Consider the following 26,992-nt stretch of genomic DNA (forward strand, 5'->3'; position numbering starts at 1 on the left):
AATTAAAGGTTATTTAAAATATCTAGTTTTGGGGTGGCCTGGGTGGCTCAGTCGGTTAAGTGTCTGCCTTTGACTCAGGTCATGATCCCAGGGTCCTGGGATAGAGCCCCATGTCAGGCACCCTGCTCCCCAAGAAGCCTGCTTCTCCCTCTCCCTCAGCCCTGCAGCTCCCCCTGCTTGTGCTCTCTCTCCCTGTCAAATAAATAAAATCTTTATAAAAAAACAAAATAAAATATCTAAAGTTTCTACGTCACAGTTTAATCCAAAAAATATTTCCACTGTTTTTCGATAAATTACCATGGAACTGCTATAACTAGGGTCAAGGGTGAGGCTTTTGAATCTACATAAAAAATTTCTTTTTTAAAACTTTAAAGGAAAGCATTTAAATAAAAACTATTAGTTTACTGCTCCCAAAAATAAATCCAACATTTTAGGTGAAGAAAAATTAGAAACTGTGCAGTTAATAGACTGTAAAGTTAAATATCATTGCCAGTAACCAAATGCTGTCTGCTGAACTTCAAGGGAACCTATTGTACATTAAATTTTTAAAAAGTGAACTCATCTACCTTCTCATCTCAGCACTTTCTCAACTTTCCCAGTACAATCGACAATGAAACTCAGCGGTCAAGTCTTCCAGACCAACAACATCAGAATTTATTTTTAACTCCTGACTCCTTCCCAAATATTCCCCTTCGATCCAATCCAAAATCCTGCCAGTTTGTTATTCACACTATCTCTCAAATGTGCTATTTTCATAACATTTTCACATTTTATTTAATACTTCTTCATGTTCACAACATACCCTACTATCTCCCTGAAAGGACTCTAATGTCTACTGTAATCCATTAACTCAGCTGCCCAAATCACCTTCAAATATCTTGTTCACCAACCTACAGTAAATCCCAATCTCTCCTGAATGACAACCAAACTCTTTACAGGCCCCCTCTGCCCTCCATCAGCTATGGTTAACACACTTCCCAAACTCTATCTCTTATTATCCTACTTAGGCCCCTTTAACTCAGCTTTACCAACTTGCTTATTAGTAAGTACAAAAATCATCTAACTGCCACACAAAAATCACCATCTCTGTGCTTCTGTCCATTCCTTCCACCTAGAAACCTTTATGCTTCTCAATTCAAGCGACTGCCTCCTTTAACACCTGTCTTAAAACACAGGAAGTCCTTCCTCTCCAACCCAGAGGCCTCACCCCTGTATTCTTCATCCCTCTGAAGAAAGCTTTCTATTTGTATTTATAATCTTGCATTAATCATGATACTGTTTTCATAGTTTGTCCCATAACCAGCCTCTACGACTAAATGATAAGCTTTTGAGGCCAAGGACTTTAATTTCTTTATATATTTCTCTTTTGAACAGGGGTCCCTTAGAACAGTAGCACTATAACAAATGTTTAATGATACCCTTTTTCTTCTAAAATGTCCTTAAAGTCTAAGTTGTCAAAAACACAAAATTTGCATTGAACTCCAATTTTTTAAATGTTACGTTGATCTGTATGAGAATAGAAAATTAAACACTTTAACCTATGCACTTTACAAGAGTTACTCCATCCTCAGTCAACAACCACATTACCAAGATTTAAGGAGTCATTTTCAAAGAAAATATCGGAAACAAAATGAAAAGTCCAAAAACTTAACATTATAAGTTATTCTATTTTGCTCTCTGAAATTGATCTAATAAAATAATTACCTAAAATTGATTCCAAGTGCTTTTTAAACTATATTACCAAGATGAAAAACATAAACACTCCAGTACCACAAGAGGCTCTTAAGTAGCTATTATAAGATTTGCCTCATCATAGCTGAAAATTACCCCAGAATTTTAAAAATATTCCTTTCAAATGACCCCATGAAGTGCTTAGAAAGCTTGACTCTTCTCTGAAAAATGCATCATCAGCTCCCCTCTTCACATACCCAGCATTCTGTACTAGTCACAAAAATAAATAATAAAGAACTTTTAAAACTGATCTGCCATTCAGCTACTACCTTAGACTACCCTGTTTCAGGCAAGTCCAAAAGCGAACATGAATTCAAATCCTGAGCTCAATTAAAAATAATTTTAGGTTGCTTAAGGATATAATCAATTTCACATAACAGCATGTATATATTTTTTTTAAATCTCAGTTCTTCAGTTCTCTCCTTCTCCTAGGCAACAAAATAGTTTTTCTTTGCCCTCACTGTGCCCCTTTCTCAAGGAATAAGGAAATAATGTAGATAGTTTTGTCAAATTCTGGAAGCACGGTTTAAAGAAGCTGTCACTAAATACCACATAAACCTATCTACAAATACAGATACTTTGGAAGAGTAGATACTTAGTATACCAAACACCTCAAAAACACAGGCTATTTAGCACACATCTCGTACAAAAGTACAGTCTAGCAACAACCCTCAACACAAGCTCAAATATCCCTATTATATTCAGGACTACAGCCTTCTGCAAAACCTATGACAGAAAGGTCTAAATCCATATTGTTATAACTAAACCCACAGTTTTATCTAAATGTGGCAGGAAACCAATGCAAGAGTATTTTAAATAGTCCTAAGAAGGGACCCTTGAACTCTAGATCATTTAACAAGTGCTGAATGCGATGGCACCCCAAAACTGAACTTAATGATGAGTCAGTGACAATTAACATTCAACTTAGTATCTGGCAACATGACAATACAAACCTCAATCAAAACTTGGACCTACTTCCAAGTTACCTTTTGATTATACATAAATTATATAGTGGTAAATTGGTAATATCAAAACGGGAAGGTTAAGAGATAACATTAAATCATGTGTCCAATTAAAACAATGCCTGTAGCGATACTACTGCTACTGGGCTCTACCAGCTCCCACCGACTCTTTCTAAAGGGAGAACTCAAGGCTCCCCTCCAAACGTGAATGCTAGGTACTGAGTAAGTTCATCTCTGGATTAAGAACAAATACTTTGTAATCACACAGGCAAGAAACAAATGTTAGGAGGCTGTGACATTTAGTCTTTCTACCAAGTATACAAAACTATGATAACCCCTGAGACCTGAGCTAAATAAAATAACCCTCATTTCAAAAGACACATACTCTGCAAATGTACATAACGATTTGCATCGTCTTGTACTTCTCTTTATTCGAAAGGATGAGCAAGTAAATACTTTCATCACTATTTTAACATGGAAATACTCAAGCACTTGATAAAACTGACTACCAACAGCACAAAAAGTGTAAGAAAAGAAACAAGTTTCAAATCAAATCATCCAAACAAAAAGCATATTCTCTCAATTCAAGGTTAATGAGACCGGGGGAGGTGGTATGGGAGGAGGAAAGAGGGAGCTGCCTCATCCTTGACTGAGACAGGTTTTTGCCCTTTTCCACCACCTCTGATTATTATTAGCAGGAGGTTTAATATTTTAAGACCCTAGTTAGTAAAGGCTTTTTATCTTAAGGGTGAGGTGGAGAAGGAGTGTAAAATAAAATCAATACTCACTGCTAACTTTCATGCTGCCAAAAGCTGAAGGCTGCTGCACTGGCTTGCAGCTCTCCGCAAAGGAGGTGGTTCTGGGCCGCCCTGACATGATCACTCTCTTCCCGAATCACCCTCTTTTCCTTCCTTCCTCCTTTTCTTCCTTTCGTTTTATGTTGGGGTGTTAGGTTAATGATAAATGCAGCATTAAGTTCTCCCACAAGAAGATGTAAAAAAAAAAAAAAAAAAGACTTCGTCCTCTTGGCTTTTCACTCCTTTTGTACAGCTATAAAAAAAAACGAGCGATGTATTTCTCCTTCAAGACAGATCAGTATGGATATTTAACATGTAGATGATTTGGGGCTGGAAAAAAAAATACAATTCTTTCCCCTCCCTTTCCTTGGAGGGGAAAAAGGGAGGGGGGAGTCTTAAAAAAAATATATCACGTGAAACGGGGGCAAATACTTGATTGAAAATAAGTACTTTGAATATTATATTTTCCTCGGGGATTTTTTTTCCGAGTCAATGAAGAAGGGAAGCGGCGGAAGGATCACGAGTCTCACGCTTGAAAAGAAGGGGGGATGGGAAGGAGGGAGGGAGAGGGAGGGGGTGGCTCGGAGATGCGACGGGAAACGCTGCGGCTCCGGCAGCGGCGGGATCCGGCGGGCTGACGGCGGGGGCCCGGCGAACTGGAGGGAGACAGAGTCGCGAGTCAGTCAGAGGCGGGCGGTGGCGGCGGCTCCTCTTCTCATTGCGCCAGGAGCAGCTGCAGGCGGCGGCTGGATCCAGCGGCCATGGCGGCGGCTGTGGCGGAGGCAGCTCCCTTCAGACCCCAGGCAGCGGATCCTCGACTGCTCCCCATACGCCGGGGACATGGGAACCCGGCAACCGCTTCCGTCCCTTGGGGCCCCCTCCCCCGTCCGCGGCACCAGCGCGGCCGCCCTCCCGCCCCTCGCCTCTGCTCGGTGCCCGCTCAGGAAGTGTCCGCGCTTTGCCCCCAGCCCGGAGCCCTGTCAGCGGCTGCGGGGCCGGCTCCTCCTCGCTTCCTTCCTTCCTTCCTTTGTCACTCGGCCCGGGCGGCGGCGGCGGTGGTGGCGGCGGCAGCACAAGCCTGCATTCGCCCGGGTCGGGGGCTGCTCTGTGTGAGGAGCGCCGTCTGCGCAGCCGCCTAGCTCTTCCCCACTCCCCCTCCCCCCTCCTACTCGTCCTCCGCCTCCTTCCTCCCCCACCCAGCCTTACACCGCCCAGCGCCCCGCCACCCGCGTAACAGGCGTCTGGGAATCGCCGGCCGAGGTCCGCGCCCGCCCGCTTCGGCTACGGAGCCGAAGCCGGAGAAGAGCCAATCACGGACGTCGATTGTTTGCGACTCCTCCCGGAAAAAGCCGATCGACCCGAGAAACCAATTAGAAAGTGTCCCTAGAAATCCACGCCCAAAAAAGCGGAAAATGCCGAAGATAGCCGAACGAGAAGAAGGTGGGTTCTCATGCCGTGGCTGGCCAGAGGAGAAATTCGACAATGGCAGCAGTGACCAATCACAGTGGCCCGCCCTCACGAAAAAGCTTGAAGAGTTAAGGACAGTGAAACCCGGAGTCACTGGTGAAACAGCACGGCTGGGCGCCGCGGCCGCCTTGTAATTGGCCGAAAACTCCGCTGGGAGTGTACCTCCCTCAGTGATTGGTGAAGCGAGGGGGGCTTCCGAGGACAGGATGGCCAGTCAGAACGTCTCCTCCCTCGCCAAGGTGGAGAGAAGAAGAAAGAAAAGGGAGGGCGTCTATAAAGCGCCTTTTCATTGGCTTGAAGCTTTGGAACTGGAGTGGGGGCAAAAGGGAAAAGGAGGGAGGCCGAAACCCGTAGCGGCCGCCAATCAGCACTCAGTGCCGTCCAATCGCAAGACCTAGATGCGGTGTGATTGGCCTTCCGCCTCCGGCGGCGGTCCCAAGAGCGGAGAGCCTCGCTAGTGGGGTCGTGGCGGACCGTGTGATGGGCTTGTCTGCGGCTTCTGTGAGCCGTTGTGGAAACCGCACCTAGGGAGCGCGGGCACTCTGCGCAGTCGGTCCGAAACTGCTGCGGTCAGCGGCGCCGGGCTCGGAGCGCTCAAGCGAACAGAGAGTGTAGAGGGGCTCTCCCCACCCACCAAGAGTCTCGGCCCGGCGCGGCTAAAATTGCGCGCCGGAGCCTTCCCTCCGCCCGGGATAGCGCGTCCGAAGAACCAGCGTCTTCCCCGAAAGGGCCAGACGGGTCCAGAGCGCCTATCCAGTCGGGTGCGAACTCTCAGACGCTAAAGTAGGAACAAAGCTTCTAAAGAGGCAGCGCTTGCGGGCGCTCGCGCGCTGCCCAGCAGCGGTGGCCATTGATAAAGTGAGGCCGACTGCGCCTGGTGTGCGCAGCCAGGCCGGGCCTTCTGGAAACGCCCCTGAGAAATGAGCTCATGCTGGATGCGCGCGCTCCTTGGGCGCGACTGCCCAGCGCAAAGCGAGCCCCGAAAACAGGTATGGGGAAATGCCGTCAGGCCGGATATCCTGAAGCCTCCGAGGAAACGGGGAGTCAGAATAGCCCATAGCTTTCGGTCCTTTGGAACTAGGGCAGTCTATAAATAAAAGGACTAGTTAAGTAGGTTTCGCACATAGGCCGGTGTTCATTGTTCTACTGAGAACCAATTCCTTAGGTTTGCCTGAGGTCAGTGAGGTATGGCTAAGCCAGGATAGCAGAAAAAGTAGAATGGACAGTTGCCATCCTGACTGTAATCCCGTGGTGCCTGTAATTTCCACCTGCGGAGTCATCCTTTTTATGAAGATACTATCTCCAGAAAGCACATGTAAAAATACTCATAGTTGATCAGATTACTTAGCTATTGCTTTGAAAAACTTGTGAGGGATTTGGAACAAAGTAGGCATTGATGGGAGACAGGAAAAGGCTGGATAGGGTTTGCAGACTCAGATGTCTACGGGGGGCGGTCGGGCAGAAAAATAAAAAAGCAAATGAATGAAACTGGCCTGGTGTAAAACAATGGAGAATAATAAGAAATGTGACAAATTAGTGTCCGTGCTGTAACTGAAAGGAGCAGCTGTTAAGCACTAACAGATTGTTGTTCACAAGAATGTGGGTCCATTGTTCTGAGGTACATGGTTTTTTCCCCCCAAAGAGAAACCCTAAAGCTGGATTTTTGTGTGAAATCTTCGGATTTTTAAGTATTGGCAACCAATATTCAGAACCCTGCAGGCCAAACTAAAAACAACCAGGAATAGACATGGCTGGCATGCAGTTTGTAATGTCAAACCTGAGCATAGGTTTTATAGCCAATAGAGACTCTTGTTCTTTGCAATTAAAAGAAAACATAAGGTCTCTGGGTGTCTCAGAAATGGATAAAGAATGTTAAAAGCAAACTCCGTGTATGGCAACTTTGTCAGGTAATGTTGTCTTTCCATGGCATTATAAAAGACCTTTGCCTCTAGCACCTAAAATGTGAAGCAAAGCTTTAAATCCTGCCTTTCTCTTTACTCCCTACCCCCACTTCCAATTACACCAGCGGGAAAAGTGAATAACAAATGTTTAGGTTATACAGATTGGAAACATGGCTGTTCTTCTATATACAATAAAGTAGAAAAATAGTCAGACTTAAGGTTGATTAGTAGCCTTACTGTTACTGCCTTCAAATATTTTGAACTGATGCTGTTAAAAAAAATCTGACTCGGAAATTTTAAGGAAAAGAAGTATTTCAGTCTAGAAGGGCTTAAGAAGGGAGAAGTTAATGAGAAAATACAGAACTGCTGAAATTAATATTCAGTGTTTCTCTGAACTTTCCAACTCTTTCTTTACCTTCCCACCTGTTGTCAACCACTGATCAGTTTATAATAATTATAATAGTTGGTATTTACTGAGTGTTTACAATGTGCCAGGCACTGTTCTTAAGTGCTTCACACATATTATCTCAAATTTATAATACTATAATGTAAGTACTGTTACCACCTCCACTTTTCTGATGGGGAAATGTAGGGCCAGAAAGGTTTACTAACTTACCTGAAGTCACATAGCTAAAGTAACAGAGCCAGGAATTAGATCTCCTGTTCCTAGCCTCTACTCCATACTTCTCTCAAATGCGGTCCTCACCTGTGCTGGTCTGTCTTGCTTTATCTTGAAGTCTAAGCCTTACATCTTGAACTGTGTGTGACTTGTTGTGAACATATCTCTAGTTTGGTTTCCTCCAGGGCTCATCAAATGCTCCCTTGCAGAGATCAGTGATTCTGAGCCACAGTAACAATAAACCAAAGGATTAGAAAAAGTTAAATGTAGGAAAGCTGGGTGGTACAGAACAGGTAGTATAGTAGGAAAAAAAGAGGTTGATAAGTGTGTCCACAAGATAATAATTATGAATTAAAATGCGCAATGAGCTAACTTCTGTAGTAATAACAAATTTGTATAGCAGTTTGCAGTTAGGAAGTACTATGTTTATGAAGTTTAGGAAGTACTAGTATGAAACTATTATTCTGTTTTTATAAATGAGGAAACTGTACACTACAGTAAGTGACTTGCTTAAAATCACTTAGCTGCATTTTTTTTTTAATTTATTTATTTATTAGGGAGAGAGTGCCTGCATGAGCAGGGGGAGGTGCAAAGGGAGAGGGAGAAAGAATCTCAAGCAGGCTTCCTGCTGAGTGTGGAGCTCAACTTGGGGCTGGATCTCACGACCATGACCCAAGCCAAAATCAAGAATTAAATGCTTAGGGACACCGGGGTTGCTCAGTCGTTTAATAGTCTGCCTTTGGCTCAGGTCATGATTCTGGAGTCCCAGGATTGAGCCCCATGTTGGGCTCCCTGCTCAGCGGGGAGTCTGCTTCTCCCTCTTCCTCTGCCCCTGCCCATTGTGTTCTCTCTCTCTCTCTCAAATAAAATTTTTAAAAAATCTTTAAAAAATAAAATAAAATTCTTTAAAAAAATAATCAGATGCTTAACCAACTGAGCCACCTAGGCACCCCAATTTAGCTGCATTTTTAATTGAAACTAGGAGAAAATATAGGCAAGCTTAAGAATGAAGATGGCAAATAGGATATGAGATGCAATTTAATTAAATGAACCCAGAGTCAGCCATTCCAAACAGAAGTCCACAAGGAAACTCTTTTTTGAGGACCTCATTTATTTAGCAAACATATATTAAACCCCTAAAGGTTGGGTGCTGGTCGTCAAAATTTAATAAGATATGGTCTCTTTGCTCCAGATACTTGCAGTCAAATACCATGAGATAAACAAGAGTTGTTTAGTAATGAACTCTAGGAAAGCCCTCCGATATCAAGGTCAAAGATTAAGAAAAAACGGAAAATAAGCTTACATTTATTGAGTACTTATTTAATTTCTCTCAAAACCCCAAGAGATAGGTATTATTAGCCCTTCTTTTAATACACAGAGGGAAAGATAAGTACACGCTCAAGGTCTCATGATCAGTAAAGGCAGAGCTGGAGGGGCACCTGGGTGACTCAGTTGGTTGAGCATACAACTCTTGGTTTCTGCTCAGGTCATGATCTCATGGGTCCTGGGATCAAGCCCCGCATCAGATTCCGTGGTCAGCCGGGAATCTGCATGAAGATTCTCTCTCTCTGCCCTTCCCCCCACTTGCATTTGTGCATGTGCATGCGCTCTCTTTTTCTCTCTAAAATAAATAATTCTTAAAAATAAAAGTCAGAGCTGGGATAGGATTTACACCTGAGTCTTTCTGCTAGATTACTCTGCCTTCCATCAAAAATAACATTGTTTATCTCATTTACATAAAATTATCTGGCAAGCACACACAGATGTCTGGAAATACTCATTTTGATGGCATTTTGGATGATCTTTATTGTCTCCATGCTTTCCAGTAATATCTTCATTTTCCACTTTTACATAAGAAACAAAACACTTAAGAAGAAAACACAAAGGTAGGATTGCAGAAGAACCAAAGAAAAAAGTGAAATTGCTGAATTTTATTAGGAATTAATAAACTGACACAGAGGCACCCTTGGTCAATAATTTTGATAAATGTTCCACAGGAAAATAATCTAACAGGAAAGGTAAGTAATTTTTTTTGGATGTTGAGTTTTGTAAGTTCTTTACAGATTTTGGAGGCTAACCCTTTATCCAGTATGTCATTTGCAAATATCTTCTCCCATTCTGTAGACTGCGTTTTAATTTCACTGATTGTTTCTTTTTTTTTTGCAAAAGCTTTTTATTTTGATGAAGTCTCAATAGTTTGTTTTTGCTTTTGTTTCCCTTGCCTCAGGAGACATGTCTAGAAAGGAGTTGCTGTAGCCGATGTCAAAGAAGTTACTGCTTGTATTCTCTTCTAGGATTGTTATGGTTTCAGGTCTCACATTTAGGTCTTTAATATTTGAATTTATTTTTGTGTTTGGTGTAAGAAAGTCCAGTTTCATTCTTCTACATGTTGCTCTCCAGTTTTCCCAACACCATTAGTTGACGAGACTGTCTTTTTCCCATTGGATATTCCTTCTTGCTTTGTCGAGGATTAATTGACCATATAGTTGAAGTTCATTTCTGGGTTTTCTGTTCTGTTGATCTATATATCTGTTTTTGTGCCAGTACCATACTGTTTTGATCACTATAGCTTTGTAATATAACTTAAAGTCTGGAATTGTGATGCCCCCAGCTTTGCTTTTCTTTTTCAAGTTTGCTTTGGCTTTTTGGGGTCTTTTGTGGTCCCTACAAATTTTAGGATTATTTGTTCTGGCTCTGTGAAAAATGCTGGTGGCACTTTGATAGGGATTGCATTAAATGTGGAGATTGCTTTGGGTAGTATAGACATTTCAGCAATATTCTTCTGATCCATGAGCATGGGATGTCTTTCCTTTTCTTTGTGTCATCTTCAGTTTTTTTCCTCAGGGTTTTATAGTTTTCAGAGTACAGAGTACAGGTCTTTCTCTTTGGTTAGGTTTAATCCTAGGTATCTTATTGTTTTTGTTGCAGTTGTAAATGGGATTGATTTCTTAATTCATTTTGCTGCTGCTTCATTATTAGTGTATAGGAATTCAATGCAATTATCGGTGTAGAGAAATGCAACAGATTTCTGTATATTGATTTTGTATCCTCTGACTTTACTGAATTTATTTATCAGTTCTAGCAGGTTTTTCTTAGTGGAATCTTTTGGGTTTTCTATATGTTAGTATCATGTCATCTGCAAATAATGAAAGTTTTAGTTCTTCCTTGCCAGTGTGGATGCCTTTTATTTCTTTTTGTTTGATTGTTGTGGCTCGAACTTCCAGTACTGTGTTAAATAACAGTGGTGAGAGTGGACATCCCTGCTTATTCCTGACCATAGAGGAAAAACTCTCATTTGTTCCCCATTTAGTATGATATTAGCTGTGGGTTTTTCACATATTGCCTTTATTGTGTTGAGGTATGTTCCCTCTAAACCTACTTTATTGAGCGTTTTTATCACGAATGAATGTTGTACTTTGCCAAATGCTTTTTCTGCATCTATTAAAATGATTATATGGTTCTCCTTTCCTTTATTAGTGTGGTGTGTCATATTGATTGATTTGTTACTATTGAACCACACTTGCAACCCAGGAATAAATCCCATTTAATCATGGTGAGTGATTTTTTTAATGTATTATTGGATTTGGTTTGCTGATATTTTATTGAGAATTTTTGCATCCATGTTCATCAGAGATACTGGCTTGTAGTTCTCTCTTTTTTAGGGGAGTCTTTATCTGGTTTTGGTCTCAGGGTAATGCTGACCTTATAAAATGAATTAGGAACTTTTCCTTCCTTTTCTGTGTTTTCGAACAATTTCAGAAGACTAGGTATTAACTCTTTTTAAATGTTTGGTAGAATTCACCTGTGTAGCCATCTGGTCCTGGACTTTTGTTTGTTGGGAGTTTTTTGATTACTGATTCAATTTCTTTGCTTGTTATCAGGGGCTATTGAAGTTTTCTATCTCTTCTACTTCAGTTTTGGTAGTTTTTATGTTTCTAGGAATTTATCCATTTCTTCTATGTTGTCCAGTTTGTTGGCTTATAGTTTTTCATAATATTCTCTCATAATTGTATTTCTGTGATGTTGGTTGATTTCTCCTTTCTCATTTGTGATTTTATTTATGTGGGTCTTTTTTCTTTTTTGACAAGTCTGGCTAGAGGTTTCTCAATTTTATTATTTTTTTCAAAGAACCAGCTCCTCATTGATCTGTTCTCTTGTTTTTTAGTTTCTGTATCATTCATTTCTGCTCTAATCCTTATTATTTCCTTCCTTCTGCTGGCGTTAGGCTTCGTTTGTTGTTCTTTTTCTAGCTCCTGTAGGTGTAAGGTTGGGTTGTTTGAGATTTTTCTTGCTTGAGATAGGCCCGTTTTGTTATACACTCTCCTCTTAGAATCGCTTTTGCTGTATCCCAAAGGTCTCAGACTTTTGTGTTCTTATTTTCATTTGTTTCCATGTATTTTTTAAAAAATTTCTTCTTTGATCTCCTGGTTGACTCTTTCATTGTTTAGTAGCATGGTGTTTAACCTCCATGTATTTTTGGTCTTTCCAGATTTTTTTCTTGTGGTTGACTTCTGGTTTTATACTGTTGTAGTCAGAAAAGGTGCATGTTATGACTTCAGTCTTTGTATTTGTTGAGGCCTGTTTTCTGACCTGATATGTGATCTATTCTGGAGAATGTACCATGTGCACTTGCAAAAAATGTGTATTCTGGTGTTTTAGGAATGGAATGTTCTGAATATATCTGTTAAGTCCATCTGGTCCAGTGTGTCATTCAAAGCCATTGTTTCCTTGTTGATTTTCTGCTTAGATGATCTGTCCATTGCTGTAAGTGGGGTGTTAAAGTCCCCCTGTATTATAGTAGTAGTATCAATTAGTTCCTTTATGTTTGTTATTGATTCTTGTGTATATTTGGGTGCTCCCATGTTGGGTGCATAAATATTTATAATTGGATTGTCCCCTTTATGATTATATAGTGCCCTTCTTTGTCTCTTGTTACAGTCTTTGTTTGTTTGTTTATTGAGAGAGCAGGAGGGGAGGGGCAGAGGGAGAAGGAGAGAGAGAATCTTCAAGGAGGCTCCACGCCCAGGGTGGAGCCAACACAGGACTCAATCTTACAACCCTGAGATCATGACCTGAGCCAAAATCAAGAGTTGGATGCTTAACTGACTGAGCTACCCAGCACCCCACAGTCTTTGTTTTAAAGCCTAGTTTGTTCAATATAAGTATTGCTACTCCTGGTTTCTTTAGACATCCATTTGCATGATAAATATTTCTCTATCTCCTCACTTTCGATCTGCAGGTGTCCTTAGCTCTAAAATGAGTCTCTTGTAGGCAGCATATAGATGGGTCTTGTTTTTTATCCATTCTGACACCCTATGTCTTTATTTAAAATTTTTTTTTAAAGATTTATTTATTTGTCAGAGAGAGAGCAAGCGCACACACAAGCAGGGGGCGCAGCAGGCAGAGGGAGAAGCAGACTCCCCGCTGAGCAGAGAGCTGGATGTGGGGCTCAATCCCAGGACCCTGGGATCATGACCTGAGCTGAAGGCCGAAGCTTAACGGACTGAGCCACCCAGGCATCCCCACCCTATGTCTTTTGATTGGCATGTTTAATCCATTTACATTCAAAGTAATTATTAATTGACACATATTTATTGCCATTTTATTACTTGTTTTGTTGTTTCTGGAGATTTTCTGATCCTTTTTTGTCTTTGTCACTTTCGGTCTCTCTTTTCCACTCAAAGAGTCCCCATTAACGAAAATTATACCCTTTACCAACAATAAAAGTTAACTCATCTGAGGCCCATGGTAGGTGTTTGGGGCACATAAGCCCTTATATAGTAGATGAAATTTTTCTTTATTTTACTGATGAGAAAACTGAGGAACAAGAGAAGTAACTTGTTCAAGTTTACACAACTAGAAAGTAGTTTTCAAACCTATAGCTTAATTCTTGTGCCCTTGCCCTGGGAATATCTCCTTAGAGAATCATCCAAAAGAAACAGTCCAGAAGAAGCTTCACTCAAATCCATTTAGTGATCATTTATTCAGCTCCTGATCTCTCTGTAGGGCACTGTGCCAGGCCTAAGAATACAGAAATATTGAGATAAAGCCATTCAGAGAGGACTTGTTCCAGTTTTAGAGGAGCTTTTGTGGAGTGGAGACATGTAAACAGACAACATCGTAATGTTATTTGGGCAGCTATGGACTAGCATGGGGGAGAGATGTCCCAAGAGATCATTTTCTAAGTTGTGTTTAAACTACTGGTCTCCAAAATTGAGTGTATGCACCCAGAGGGTGTACAGGATAAACTTTTGTGGTGTTAGAACGATTAAAACTTACTGTTATCTTTAAAAAGTAAGAAATTACCTTTCTAATGATTAATTAACTGGTAGATACTGGCATCCTTCTCAGACCCTGTGTCGGAGGAAGGGGTATCACATGGTTCACACTACAACTATCCTAAAAGAAGTGGAGGAATCCACAGCCTTGAAGGGGTTATGAATACTTGGTACCCTCCTGCTTTTTTAGGTCTTCAGCAATATATGGCACTTTATTTGTGCTTAATTAAGGGGATTTTCAGTCATATTTGGCTTTTAACTAAATCAGCCCTCACAGGTTGAAATGATTCCTACAAATATAGATGACATAGTTTACTAACAGCGCAAGAGTAATTGAACAAACAAAATAGCAAAGTTGACGTTCTCCTACTCTTGGTAGGAACTCTTCATCATTCATGTCGTTAGGTAAAAACAGTATGAGCCAATCAGATTTGACAAGAAATGGGACCGAACATTTTGCAATTCTCAGGAAGAATTTTGGAAATATGAAGTTATCTACTATAGGTAAAGACAAAGTTACCCTAAATTTAAGTATGATTACAATGTGGCTAATGGCAGTGTGAAGTCTTCACAGTTACCAAAATGTTTAAAGACTTTGCATCTGGGACAGTGTTACTGGTTTTGAGGGGGGTGAGGGGTGAGAACAAAAATGTTTGAGTCCTTAAATAAAAATCAGTTTTTAAATATTGTTTATTATACCTTATCCTTTTTTATTTTTATATATGTCTTATATGTGCATATCACATCAGGTCAAGAGTATATGTTTTATAAATATGCAGATTGTATTGGAGCTGATATTAAAATGTTCTTTACTAGTAGGGTATAAGATCAAAAACGTTTGTAGACAACTATTTTAAACAAAGGTCAGTTTTCCAAATGGGTAAAGGGAAGAACATACAGGCAAAGAGAAGAGGTTATGCAATGCCAGAAATGTATGTAGCGAGGTATTAAGAGAGCTGGAGGTAGTTTGAAATTATGCATATAAGATTAGCTTATAGGATACAGACCTAGAGAAAAATAAGAGAAAACAGTATCAGATAATAGAGGTGTAGTTAGGTAAATTATATTAAGTCCGTATCATGCAACCAGTAACATGTAAAAACTAATAGCAACTCAGAAACAATACTAATTGAAAAATATAGAACTGAGATTGTATGTTACCATATTTCCAATTCTGCTAAATATACGTACATTGGGATCAAGATTGAAAAGGAAGACAAAAATTGGAATAATTTTGTTAATATAGTAGCATATTGGGGCACCCGGGTGGCTCAATCATTAAGCGTCTGCCTTTGGCTCAGGTCATGATCCCAGGGTCCTGGGATCGAGCCCCGCATCAGGCTCTCTGCTTAGCAGGAAGCCTGCTTCGCCCTCTCCCGCTCCCCCTGCTTGTGTTCCCTCTCTCGCTGTCTCTCTCTCTCTCTCTCTCTCTCTCTCTCTCTCTCTCTCTCTGTTAAATAAATAAATAAATAATCTTAAAAATATATATATAGTAGCATATTTAATTGTAGATGAAAATATTAACTTTAAATGTTTTCATTTAATATTTTTACAATAAATTCGTTTGGTTTTAAAGGAAATTCATCCCCAAACTAATGCAATTCTTCACTGTGATTCATATATTCCTCAGAAAGCCTCTGATTGCATGGGACTCTTAACAAAGACTCCCAAATTTATCAGCAAAGCTATCCAACATTTTGGATAACATTTTTATTGATAATCTTTTCTAATGTGAGTTAAATTAATAAAACTAGCCAATATCTACTAAGTACATACTGTATGCAAGACATCTGTTAGACACTGATACGAAGAGGTGCATGAGCCACATGAATGGTTCTGTGCCCTTGGGGAGCTTATCTTCAAGGGGAACAAACACATGGAAAGTTAAATAAATAATTATTTAAAATCACATTTTGAATCCATAAAAAATGTATGAGGCAGAACATAATTTGCTCAAACTAACTGCTCATGCTGTCCTACTTAAAATAGGTGGGTGGAAAACACTTCAATCTAAAGTGGATCTTAAAGGATGAATACTAGGATTTGAAGATGAAGAAAAGAGAGAGGAAGTAAATTATTTTCCACCACTTCATTTCCAACCCGCCAAACAAACCCCCTTCTTAGTAAACTCTGAGGTGGGTGGAGCTATCAGAGCAACTAAGGGCAATGTGAGTCTGTTCTTCTGACTTCAGAAAAACCAGTTCGGCTAGAACAGAAAGTTGATAGAGAAGACTAATGGAAGATAAGGTTTAAAAGGTAGTTTAAGGCCAGATTTGACAGAGTTTTGAATGTTACACCAAGAAATCTGGGCTCTGTCTTGTAGACAGAGAATTATGGGAGATATTTTAGCAGATATAAGACATTGTCACTGTAAGAAAGCCTCTGAGGGAACACACTTGTGTGGTTGCTGAAATGTGCCCAGAGTCAAAAGACACAGCATACTTGGACATGCTTGTTCCAACCAATGAGGTGTGCCCAAATGGGAAAGTAATGGGTGACTACCCAAAAAGAAAAAGGACTGTGTTTGAAATATTGCCACTATGAAGTAGACTATGATTGTATTAAAAGTTTCATATCAAGCCTTTGACAGATCATATATAAATACTCTAATCTTACCATCCAAAGGAGTGTACTATCTAAGATGAAAGGAAAACAAACCCATGATGAATTCTTTTGGTTTTTTATGCTTATAACATATGCCCTCCTAAGAGAGCATAATTGTGTTGTTAATATATTATTACTGATTAGATTATTTTGAAAATATTATTTTAGCCCATTTCTATTCACATTTTTTGAGAAGAGCTTTTTTAGACCAGTGTAAGTATATTCACATGAATTAAGACAGTATGTGTTGATTGAATACTTTGACTTAAGCATACTTTTTTACAACAAATTTTAGGTAATTCAGCCTTGTTTTATGTGCATTAAAATGTAATAGATATATGCCTGAGAAGTTCTCAGTCAGAACAAAAGTTTGGGAACTCATTGGCTGGAACCAAATTAGAAATGGTCAAAATTTTCTTCACATGGAAATAGGACTCACATTTCAGAAGAGAATAAAAATCTTTAGGTCTTTATATAACGTTGACGGTAAATGTGAGAGCTACAGTAGTGAGCGCTGTGAATTGTGTAAGACTGATGAATCACAGACCTGTACCCCTGAAACAAATACATTATATGTTAATTAAAAAATTAAGAAAAAAATGTGGAAGCTACAAGAAAAGTGGCATTCTGTTTCTTAGCTATTGAATATCTTAACTCGGAAGGGGAAAAACTTGAAAAACAAAATTTTAAAGTCCCATGGATTATCCAAAAAGAAATTCCAGAATGCAGAGAGGGCCTGTCTCCCTCATTTGGTTGTGGCCATCAGGATGGCCATCGTTGCTCTGACTTCATTGCTGTACCTGTAGGATGGAATTCTGAGAGGGAATGGGAGAGAAAGCATAAGGCCCCATGGAATGTGTGTTCCTGTGTAACATCCCAACCAGACGGTAGTAGAAAGTACCAGATATCAGACCAGAAAGGATTTTTGTGGGAGAGGATTTATAGCTCAGTTTTGTAAATCCATTAATATCTCACCATGTCTGTTGTCATTATTTTTGTAATTTATATTGTGTATTCATTAGTAGTGTCTAGTACTTGAAGATAAAAATCATTTAGGAAAAATAACCACTCTTTCCCTAAATAACTCTCACTACTCTTTTAGGAGCATTTGGGAGTCTCAGGAAAGTAATAACTCAGACAGTTTGTAGACAACTATTTTAAACAAAGGTCAGTTTTCCAGATGGGTAAAGGGAAGAACATACAGGCAAAGAGAAGAGGTTATGCAATGCCAGAAATGTATGTAGCAAAGTGTTCAGAGAACTGGAGGTAGTTTAAATTATGCATATAAGATTAGCATATAATGGGGCTCAGTCGGTTAAGCATCTGCCTTCAGCTCAGGTCATGATCCTGGAGTCCCAGGATCAAGCCCTGCATCGGGCTCCCTGCTCAGCAGGGAGTCTGCTTCTCCCTCTGCCCCTCACCCCGTGTTCTCTCTCTCTCTCTCTCTTTTTCTCAAATAAAATCTTAAAAAAAAAAAGATTAGCATATAATATACAGACCTAGAGAAAATAAGGGAAAACAGTATCAGATAATAGAAGTGTAGTATTAGGGAAATTATATTAAGTCCATATTATGTAGCCAGTAAAAACTTGGGTTTTTTTTTTCTTTTTGAGGAATTAACAAGTCTGAGACAGTTGAGCACATCCTCCCATCAGTATTCTACTTTCTCTAACCATTTTCTGAGAATTTGAATACAGTTTTCCCATTTAATCTTTTTATCAAAAGTGATCTAATTATCCTAATTTTTATCATTAAACTCTTTGGCTGTGATTCTATAAATTTAATAAATGTTGCTGGTGTGGGTTGGAAAACACACAAAAAGACCCAATATTGAATATCCTTATTCCACTAGGAGGTGCTTATTGTGTGTCTGCTGAGCCCAGAACTATGCCAGATATGGTGGGAAACACATTTGCTTGCAGCAAATTGAGAAAACTGCTGTATATGTTTTAAACCCTAACTATGGTCTGTTTATCTGCATTTTTTAAATATTTTCAAGGTCAAAAGGGTATGGGCCTTTTAGAATTAAAAATAAATCTCTTACAGAGCCAAGTCAGCTGGAACTCTAAGTAAGTAAACTATTCTGTGGAGGTTAAGCTTTTAATCTGGCATGAGAGGAGTTAAAGTAAAGTACTTCTCAGCACCACAGAAGCCATCAAGTGAAAAAAAATCAACAGGAGTCACCCAAAGAGGACATCCATATGGTTTGCCTTTATAGCTAACTCTCTTCCCACGTAAATGAAACTACATGGAGATGTAAAGCATTTCTCTTGATCTCAGTTGATGTTGTACGCATAGTAGGAACTCAAAAAAATGTTGGCAAAATGCGCTATACGATTGCATTTGAAAAGTGAAAATTATAATTATTAAAATTACAATTTTATAAAAATTTGCATAGGGACAAGGACTCAGCAGAAATGTCTAAAAATAAAAAGTTTGACTCATTTGTTGGTTTTCTGAATTTTTTCCTTATATTTGAAGTGTTTCCATTGCTGTCGCTACAATATAATTTGAGTATCTTTTTTTTAATTAAATGCATTCAGATATAACAGAAGCACAGTAGGACAAAGCTTTGTCCACCACTGGGGTTCAAACATGTCTTGGCATATCTAGCAGATTGGTGGGTTTAGGCAGCCAAGAGGTGATTGGCATAAGGGTTTTGGCAGAAAGACTCACATTCAAGTCAAGAAATTTGGGTATCACTGACAAGGGAGTTTGGCTAGGCTACTCTTTAGTCTGTTTGCACTGCTAGATTGCACTAGGCCAGTGTCTCAATTGGTCAGTGCCCATGTCATGCTATATCTTGGATGTCACTCTTGGATTGAGGGGACAATGTCTTACTTATCTGGAAGATTCATTCTTTAATGCAGCTTCATGGACTCCTCTTGGGAAGCAGCATAAGCAGAAATAGGAGTACATTAAAGTGTTTATTATGTCACAAAATACAAGCCACAGGTGAGTGATTAGGGCTTGTTTCCACTTCTGCAGGAAATATGACATAATTTTGCAGTATTGAAGTCTCCAGAAAACAGAAGCATTTTAAGTCCTTGAGGGCCATAATGGAGATCATGAAAATGTCCAGTAGAAGGTGGTGGTGACCTGGTTTAATGGGACTGGCTCAACGATTAGTACCAGAAGTGTTCAAAGACAACAGAAACTTTAGCAACAGATATCCACGTGGCCACAGATAAGTCTTGTTCTTGAACCCGTGTAAAACGCTGTCTCAGGGCTCTTAGAAATTATGGGCAGAGGATTTTGCAAGGAGCTAGAGGTCCTGTATCAGCAGGCAAAGGTAGGAGCCAATGAAATATGCATTATAAAACCATTTGTAAGAAGTTCGTAATTATGGGTTTTAGTTCATAAAGAATATGAGATGGGAGAAGTGAATCTGCTATTCCTTCACTCAGTGGTCCCCATTCCCACATGCTTATTATTTGTGTGAGCATTTCAGGGAACTGAGGGTACTGATAGTTCTTAAAAATACAAGGCATATTTTTTGTGTAACATGACCCATAAAGGGAAATTAAATACAATTCTTCATTTGGTGTTCAACCAAAGAAACAGTGATATCTCCCAATTCTGGGAGAAAAATAGCTGGGCTGAATTTATTGATATTTCAGTTCTTTTAAAGGGTAATTTCGGATATATGTGATTTGCACCTAAAATACTGTTCTTAGAACCTAAACCTTGCCAAAAAGGCAACTCCAGGGTTTCACCTTTCATATAGTGCTTAATACTTTATGAAGAACACCACAGTATTGGGTGTGTAACAAAACCTATAAGGGAGATAAGACAGCTAATTCTCCTCCTGTTTTACAGATTTAAAAAATGGAGGCAAAGAGAACTGCAATTAGCTCTCCTGGCTCAACTTTACCACATTGATCAATAATTGTTTATTGTACAGCCATAGATATATGACATCCACTACATTCTCAGAATAATATTTTTTTAAAAGATATGAAGGTATGCTCTGAACAGGCAAGAGAAGTCTCTCATGAAATAAGGGTAGTTTATAAGGTGACATCCTTTCTTTAAAAAATTTTCATGGGCCTTCTTTTTCTCTTCGGCCTATTCCTTTATGTGTTGTAGTGACTGGTGTTTAATAATTGCATAAAAATAAATAGATGCCTTGGAAACCAATACACTCAGAGTATAGAGCAATGTTTATGGCATCTGATACACGAATTGGAGATTTTTTTAAAGGAAAAATGTACATACAGGGTCCCACCAGATTTGACATATGGTTACAAATGGAATTTAGTGAACAAACAACATTACGTGCAAAGTATTGTTCTTAATGAAAGTGGATCAAAAAAGAACAAGACATGATCAGTGCCCTTAATAATTTTTAATCTGCCTAGAAAGGAATAAGATCTAGACTAGGTATATTGAAGGTCCTCAACAGATACTTGTTTAATGAATGATTGGATGGATGACTATAAGAGATTACTATTGGTCCAAGGTAGCATATGATATATACCAAGAAAATGAGGGAATGTGCGTATATGTCTGTATAAAAAGAAAAAAAAAAAAGACTCCAGGGGTGCCTGGGTGGCTCAGTCATTGGGCATCTGCCTTTGGCTCAGGTCATGGTCCCAGGGTCCTGGGATCGAGCTCCACATTGGGCTCCCTGCTCAGCAGGAAGCCTGCTTCTCCCTCCCCCACTCCCCCTGCTTGTCTCTCTCTGTCAAATAAATAAATAAAATCTTCTTTAAAAAGGACTGCAAAATGATATTTTATCTTTAAGAAGTCATTAGAGGCCTCTATATGTGGAGTCATAATTATGAAGGTGAGGTCAGGTTACAAAGCAATTTTGAATAGTTAAAAAAAATAATTAAGCAAAGGAAATCAGGGATTAGAAGTAGATAAGAGTACACTATGGAGATATGGGCATACTAATGTTTATCTTAGAGGCAAAACTGTCCTGACTCCAGTGGTATCTTGGAGGAGCAACTTGAGCATGATCACTCAGGAAGCTAAAAGCTGGCTCAGAGACAAGTATTCCTCTATCTAAGTTAAGATTCGCATTACTTGCTAATACAATGGAAAATTGAGCAGTAGTTTGGAATTTCCCTGATGAAGAAAGTACAAACTAAACTGAGATCATTCATTCACACTGAGATTTTGTGCATTTGCAGGGACAGTGGTAATCTTATAGGATTTTGGCAAAGATACATGAAAATTTATCTCCAAAGTGAATGAGTCAAAACTTGCAAATTTTAGAGACTGGCTGAAACCTCATCAAGCAATCTAATAGATTTTTTTTTTCCTTTGAAAAGTAGTCCAGAACCCAGTGAATTTGGGGACAAACTTCAGTGCTCTTGCCAGGTGGCCATTTAGAAGACCCGTCCCTTGCCTTGAACTTTACTGTTGAGGCTATAACCTATTGGCATCCAAATGACAACTTATGAAAGAGGCCTCATCATGCTCCCAAAAGAAACAACTTGTTCCCTGCCAAAATTAGGATTACCTTGCTTTAGGAAGAGGATGCATACTATGCTGGCAGCCAAATGATGATTTGCCAAAAATATCACTCCATCGTGAACGGCAAAGGGGCCTCACATAACCCAGAAGGGAGAGCGTATTAGAGATGGCCTTCCAGACCGTTGATGAGGGACCTGCTGAAGGCAATAGTAGTAACTGGGCATTGTACTAACTTAATGACCTGGCAAATTAGAAAACACCTTGGTAAAGATAAATCCATGGGTGGGGTTTTTAAGCCCTAAGTGTTAAGGCCTAAGGATAGGCACAGCAAAAATGAGTACCTGTGACACCATTCCATTTCTATACCCATGGCCAACATGGATAATAGAGACTGTGTTCAGTCTTGGGGTCCTAATCAACTAACACAGCACTTTAAGTAGACACACTTATCAATAGGAATTGTCAGGTTATTTAAAACCTATTTCCTTGCCTTTGGATTGCTCCCATGTGACAGATGCCTACTCCATCTTCAGATGAGAAGATAATGGCCCTGAAACACACCAGGCTGTGGAAGGGGCTCTCATCTCCCAAGAGGTTGGGGCGCATAACTGAGTCAATATACAGTTAAGAGGATGTCTAGGAAGTCAGGGATCCCATCTACCATTCAGCTGACCCCAGGAGGTAGACTTCCATGCGTCACTGCTCGTGGCTTACTGCCCAAGAGTACCTCTGAGTAGCTATCAGCTGAGCGAACCTTTCCATAATGAAATTCTAAAGCAACCAGGTTGCCTAAAAGAGTCTGGTTAGTTGCTTCTTGGCCTTGGCTTAGGACTGTTTTCATTGTTGGAGAATACTTGGGTTTTGAGGGGGATGAAAAGAGATAGCACCTGTGAAAACTGTTTGGAAATTTTAAAGGCCTGCACTCATGCAAGGGTATGGGTGAGGATGACTACTGGAGGATTCCAAGAAGTCAAGCCCTGCATTTGTCCTCAGGCTTACAATTTTTTATTTAATTGGCTCTTTTCAATAAGACCAGAGTTAATCTTTTCCCTCGTGGGAGGCAAAAATAGTAAGATATTTGTCTTGACTTTCCTATCATTGTGTATGTGTGACATCCCTGAATCCACTCCTACCCACTAGTCAGATTGATCTAACTCTCACACCACTTCCATTACTTCACCCAGCTTCTCAGGAACCTAAATTGATTCCCCTGTCTGTTGTAGAAAATTCAGGCTCTTCAGTCATGCATTCAGAGTCTTCCTTCAACTACCCTCCCCTGCCACTCACCCACTGGTTGCCACCACCTTTCCAATCTCACCTCTTCCTGCTTCACATCGTAGAAGCAGGTACCACTGGAGCTGGCAGTCATCAAAAAGATGATGCTTATCCAATCCTTGCATTTCATAGTTGGGGAAACTAAAGTCCAGAGAGGTGAGGTGATATTTCCCATGCCACACACAGCTCTCCCACTATGGCCAAGATAACATGTTTTCCATTCCCCTCGCAACTTGTTCCTTTGGTCCTAAGCACCGGGACAGGAGGTGTAGAACTGGTGCCCAGGGAACAGTGTGGTATGGGATAAATGATGCATGAAGCAATAATGAGAATTAAAAACTCAATGCTCTTGCAACATACTGTGTTTGCAGCAAATGACCTTTACATAGAATGTGCCACCCTCTTAACAGGGAATTCATTGAAGTTGGGAATTAATCTGTAAACTTTTGTTCTACTGACTTTGGAAGGGAAATTTGTGACAATTGTCTTCTATCTAAATAAAATAAATGGTTCAGTGCTACAAATGATTAATATCATTTTTAGGCATGTCAGGGTTTCCCTGGGGAATGGTCCATTGGGTTATTATTGTTTGCCAAGGTTTTCCTCTGAATTGAAGCTCACAAGGTCATTCCAAGGGTAACCGTATTGGGAAACCTTAGTACAATGACCCTGTTACAACTCGCCCAACTAGAAGCTAGGAAACCACACCTTCTTTAGAAGATTTATGTGGTAGAAAATGGGAGGTGGTTGGTGATTTAAAACCTTAGTGATTATCACGAATGGCAGGAAGGAAAAAAAAGTGAAGGAAAAGCCTTGATTATAAGAATATTGTTAAAGAAAATGAAAGGAAGTTTTGTAAAAGTTCAAATACATAATGCAATTCAAAATGAGACTGATCAACTTTCCACATCTACTTTGATGAGGAGAGAAGAATACTTATAATTTGTGTATTAAGTATTTGAATATAAAGTACTCCTTAGAGAGTGAGGGTGTTTTTAATAAGTTTTCTTTAGTATTTAAATCATCACCATGGAACTTAAAAAAATAAATATCATTTTTATATATACATAGACTATAGCACTTATTCAGGTTATTAAAAATTTCAACAAATGGAGCCTGAATTAATGAAGTTTTAATATACCTACAAGTAAGTATATTAGTATTTAGCATATTAAGTATGTTAAGATTAAGTACTTTTCAGACTTTAGCACTTAAAAAATATCCCTATTGCACTAGGACCTGACTATAACAAAGCTCAAAGGAGCAGACTTTGTCCTCTACTCCACAAAATAGAAAATGGTTGTTTGTTTTAATACAGATATGCACTTTACACCCCCCCACCCCAACACACACAGACACACACACACACACACACACACACAAATCCTCAAGTAATTGACTCTTCAGGAAGATGCTTCATTTCATCCATGGCTCCCCTTTTCCCTGGCACATGGCAGAGGTGCACCAAGAGTCCTCCACAACCCAGAGTTCATTAACTTCATTAATTCAGGCTCCATGTATTTGAAATTGTTAATAATCTGAGTACTTAGTCTCTGTATACGTAAAAATGATGAGAGATATTTTATTTTTTTACTTCCATGGTGATGATTTAAATACTAAAAAAACACATAAAAAACAGCTTCCAGTAGGGTGTGCTTGATCTATATTTAGGAAAGACTTTAGAGGTCACATCATCCAATTTGAATGGGGAAAAGCAACTGCACGTTGCATAAGCAAAAACTCAATAAATGTTTGTTAAATTGAATTTGTTGACTATTGAAATAATAACTCTTTGTAACTGAAAAGGTCTATACAAATATAATGTATTAATAATATAAAGATCAATATTAGTCATTCAATCCATTTCATATGTAATTCTTTAAAGCCCAAGGCTCAGGAAAAGCAGCAAACTGTGCTTTGACCACCTCCTCTGCCTCTCAGGTGGCCTTCAGTTTCTTGTTTTCTCTAACTTCTGCAGTGAATATCATTCTCTTGCTTGAGATCAAAGGAACGCTGCCTCCTTTCAATTCTTTGTTACCATCACACCAATTCTCAAAGAGCAAGGGGCTGAGAGAACTATCTCTTCCTGATTTTTGCTTCTTCCTCCAAAAAGATAGAAAATCCTTTTGCTTGTCTTGACATTTGGGTGTCACTTGATACATTCTTGGATTTGTCTTCCTGGGCACACTAGAAGTAAAACCATGTAGTGTTCTCTTACTTCTTCTGGGTTAAATGCACGCCAGCTAGGCCTCAGACCCTCCATGTTTATAATGTCCCCAGCCTTTCACAGATGGAGCCCCACATAACCTCCACCTGTGGGCCCCAGCCTGGCTGGGCCCGTGAGTCAGTTCTCCCTAAGGCTAGAGGAGTATCAGCAGCCTCAGCCCCATCAGTCTGAAATTAGGCTTGCTGCCCACAGAGTGGCAGCAATGAAGAACTGGGGCCAGCGAGGCTTTGGAGTAAGAGCATCTCGAATCTGTGTTGGCCTCAGCCGTGTTACTGGGAGGCAGCAGGGTGCAGTGGAAAGAGCAACAGCTAAGGAGCCAGGCAGACCTGGAAAGCTGTGAGTCTCCGCATTCTGACCTTAGCTGTATGACCTTGGGTGAGTCACTGAATTTTTCCAAACCATCTATTTCTTTACCTGTAAAGGAGAGGTTGTCTTTAATGCCCATCACCTACAGGAGTTCTTGCTGGTAGCTATATTCAGTCTTTCTATCATTACATTATTTTCCAATTCAATACAAATAGAGGTTTCTTTCTTAAGTTATATCTCAAATTAATTTTGCCTGATAGGCAAACTTTGCCTGACTGAAAGTTTACCAAATATAAAATCAATCATCTGTCTTCTTTTGTAATTTCTGTTTTTTCATACCCTTAAATGATACATTTAAACCAAAAATCTTTTGGAGGGGAGGAATGTCTAATCATAATCATAATAATTGCTAATTTATAGTCAGGATTAACTATATGGTAGATACTGACCTAGGTGCTTGACATAGATTGTTTTGTACTTAATCTTTGCAACAATATTAGGAAGTAGATACTATTATATTTTTTTAAGATTTATTTATTTGACAGAGAGAGACACAGTGAGAGAGGGAACATAAGCAGGGGGAGTGTGAGAGGGAGAAGCAGGCTTCCCACAGAGCAGGGGGCCCAATGCGGGGCTCGATCCCAGGACCCTGGGATCATGACCTGAGCCGAAGGCAGATGCTTAACGACAGCCACCCAGGTGCCCTGGAAGTAGATACTATTATTATTGCTATTGTCTAGATGAAGAAACTGAGGCATGAAGATGCTAGGCAACATGCCCAGGGTCACATAGCTAGTGAGTAGAGAGGGATAGAGCAGAGACTGGGGGAGAGGGTTCCTAGTTAAACCAATAGGTTATTCTTTTTCCTACTTCAAGCGGTGGGCATATCTAATTCCCTCCTGATAATAATGAGTACAGGTATTACCTGGTGCCATATTCATTTACTTGTTGAATATCTGCTGGGTGCAAAGCAAGACTAAGAGATTTGCACCTTGAAGCATTATAGAAGAAGGAAGGTATGGTCCCTGCCCTCAAGAAAATCAAAAGCTAGTAAGGAAGCCGACTGAGAAATAGTGAATGCCAGTATGAGTAAAATACAGTAAGTGCTTTAATAGTGCTACAAGCTAAATGCCACTGGGCCCAGAGAGGGAACAACATAGTTCAGTGCTTTCCAGAAAGCTTGATTTCCAAATTTATCTTTGAGCTGAGCCTTGATGAACAAGGAGGATTTTGAGAGGCGGAGAAGTGAGAGAAAGACATTCCAGGCACAGGAACCACATGGGTAAATACTCACACTGAGTCACTGTTGACTCACTAACCTCAGTGCAGGGCTTGTTCCTGGAATAGCAAGGAGTTTGGGGTTTCTAAACCTTAGGATATTTGCAAGGAAGTCCTAATTTT

The 26,992-nt window shown here is 39.8% G+C and overlaps 1 protein-coding gene and 1 long non-coding RNA gene across 3 annotated transcripts in view; one reads left to right on the forward strand and one right to left on the reverse strand.

Annotated features, from left to right (window-relative positions):
- The window catches only part of GSK3B (glycogen synthase kinase 3 beta), a 205,123-nt gene extending 200,526 nt beyond the window's left edge, over nucleotides 1-4,597 (reverse strand). The window contains exon 1 of one of the 2 annotated variants that reach the window (XM_025874826.2): nucleotides 3,482-4,597. In XM_025874826.2, coding sequence (XP_025730611.1) covers nucleotides 3,482-3,569 — 88 coding nt within the window. In that variant the 5' untranslated portion in view covers nucleotides 3,570-4,597. The remainder of the gene's footprint in view (nucleotides 1-3,481) is intronic. The other variant, XM_025874830.2, reaches the window with a different exon arrangement.
- Nucleotides 4,598-4,758: 161 nt separating this feature from the next.
- The window catches only part of LOC141373007 (uncharacterized), a 69,864-nt gene continuing 47,630 nt past the window's right edge, over nucleotides 4,759-26,992 (forward strand). Inside the window, exon 1 of the long non-coding RNA XR_012378620.1 lies at nucleotides 4,759-5,946. This is a non-coding gene — a long non-coding RNA (uncharacterized lncRNA). The remainder of the gene's footprint in view (nucleotides 5,947-26,992) is intronic.

This window comes from Callorhinus ursinus, unplaced genomic scaffold, assembly GCF_003265705.2.
Source record: "Callorhinus ursinus isolate GAN/ISIS: 27379988/994484 unplaced genomic scaffold, GSC_fseal_2.0 scaffold1, whole genome shotgun sequence".
NCBI lineage: Eukaryota > Metazoa > Chordata > Mammalia > Carnivora > Otariidae > Callorhinus > Callorhinus ursinus.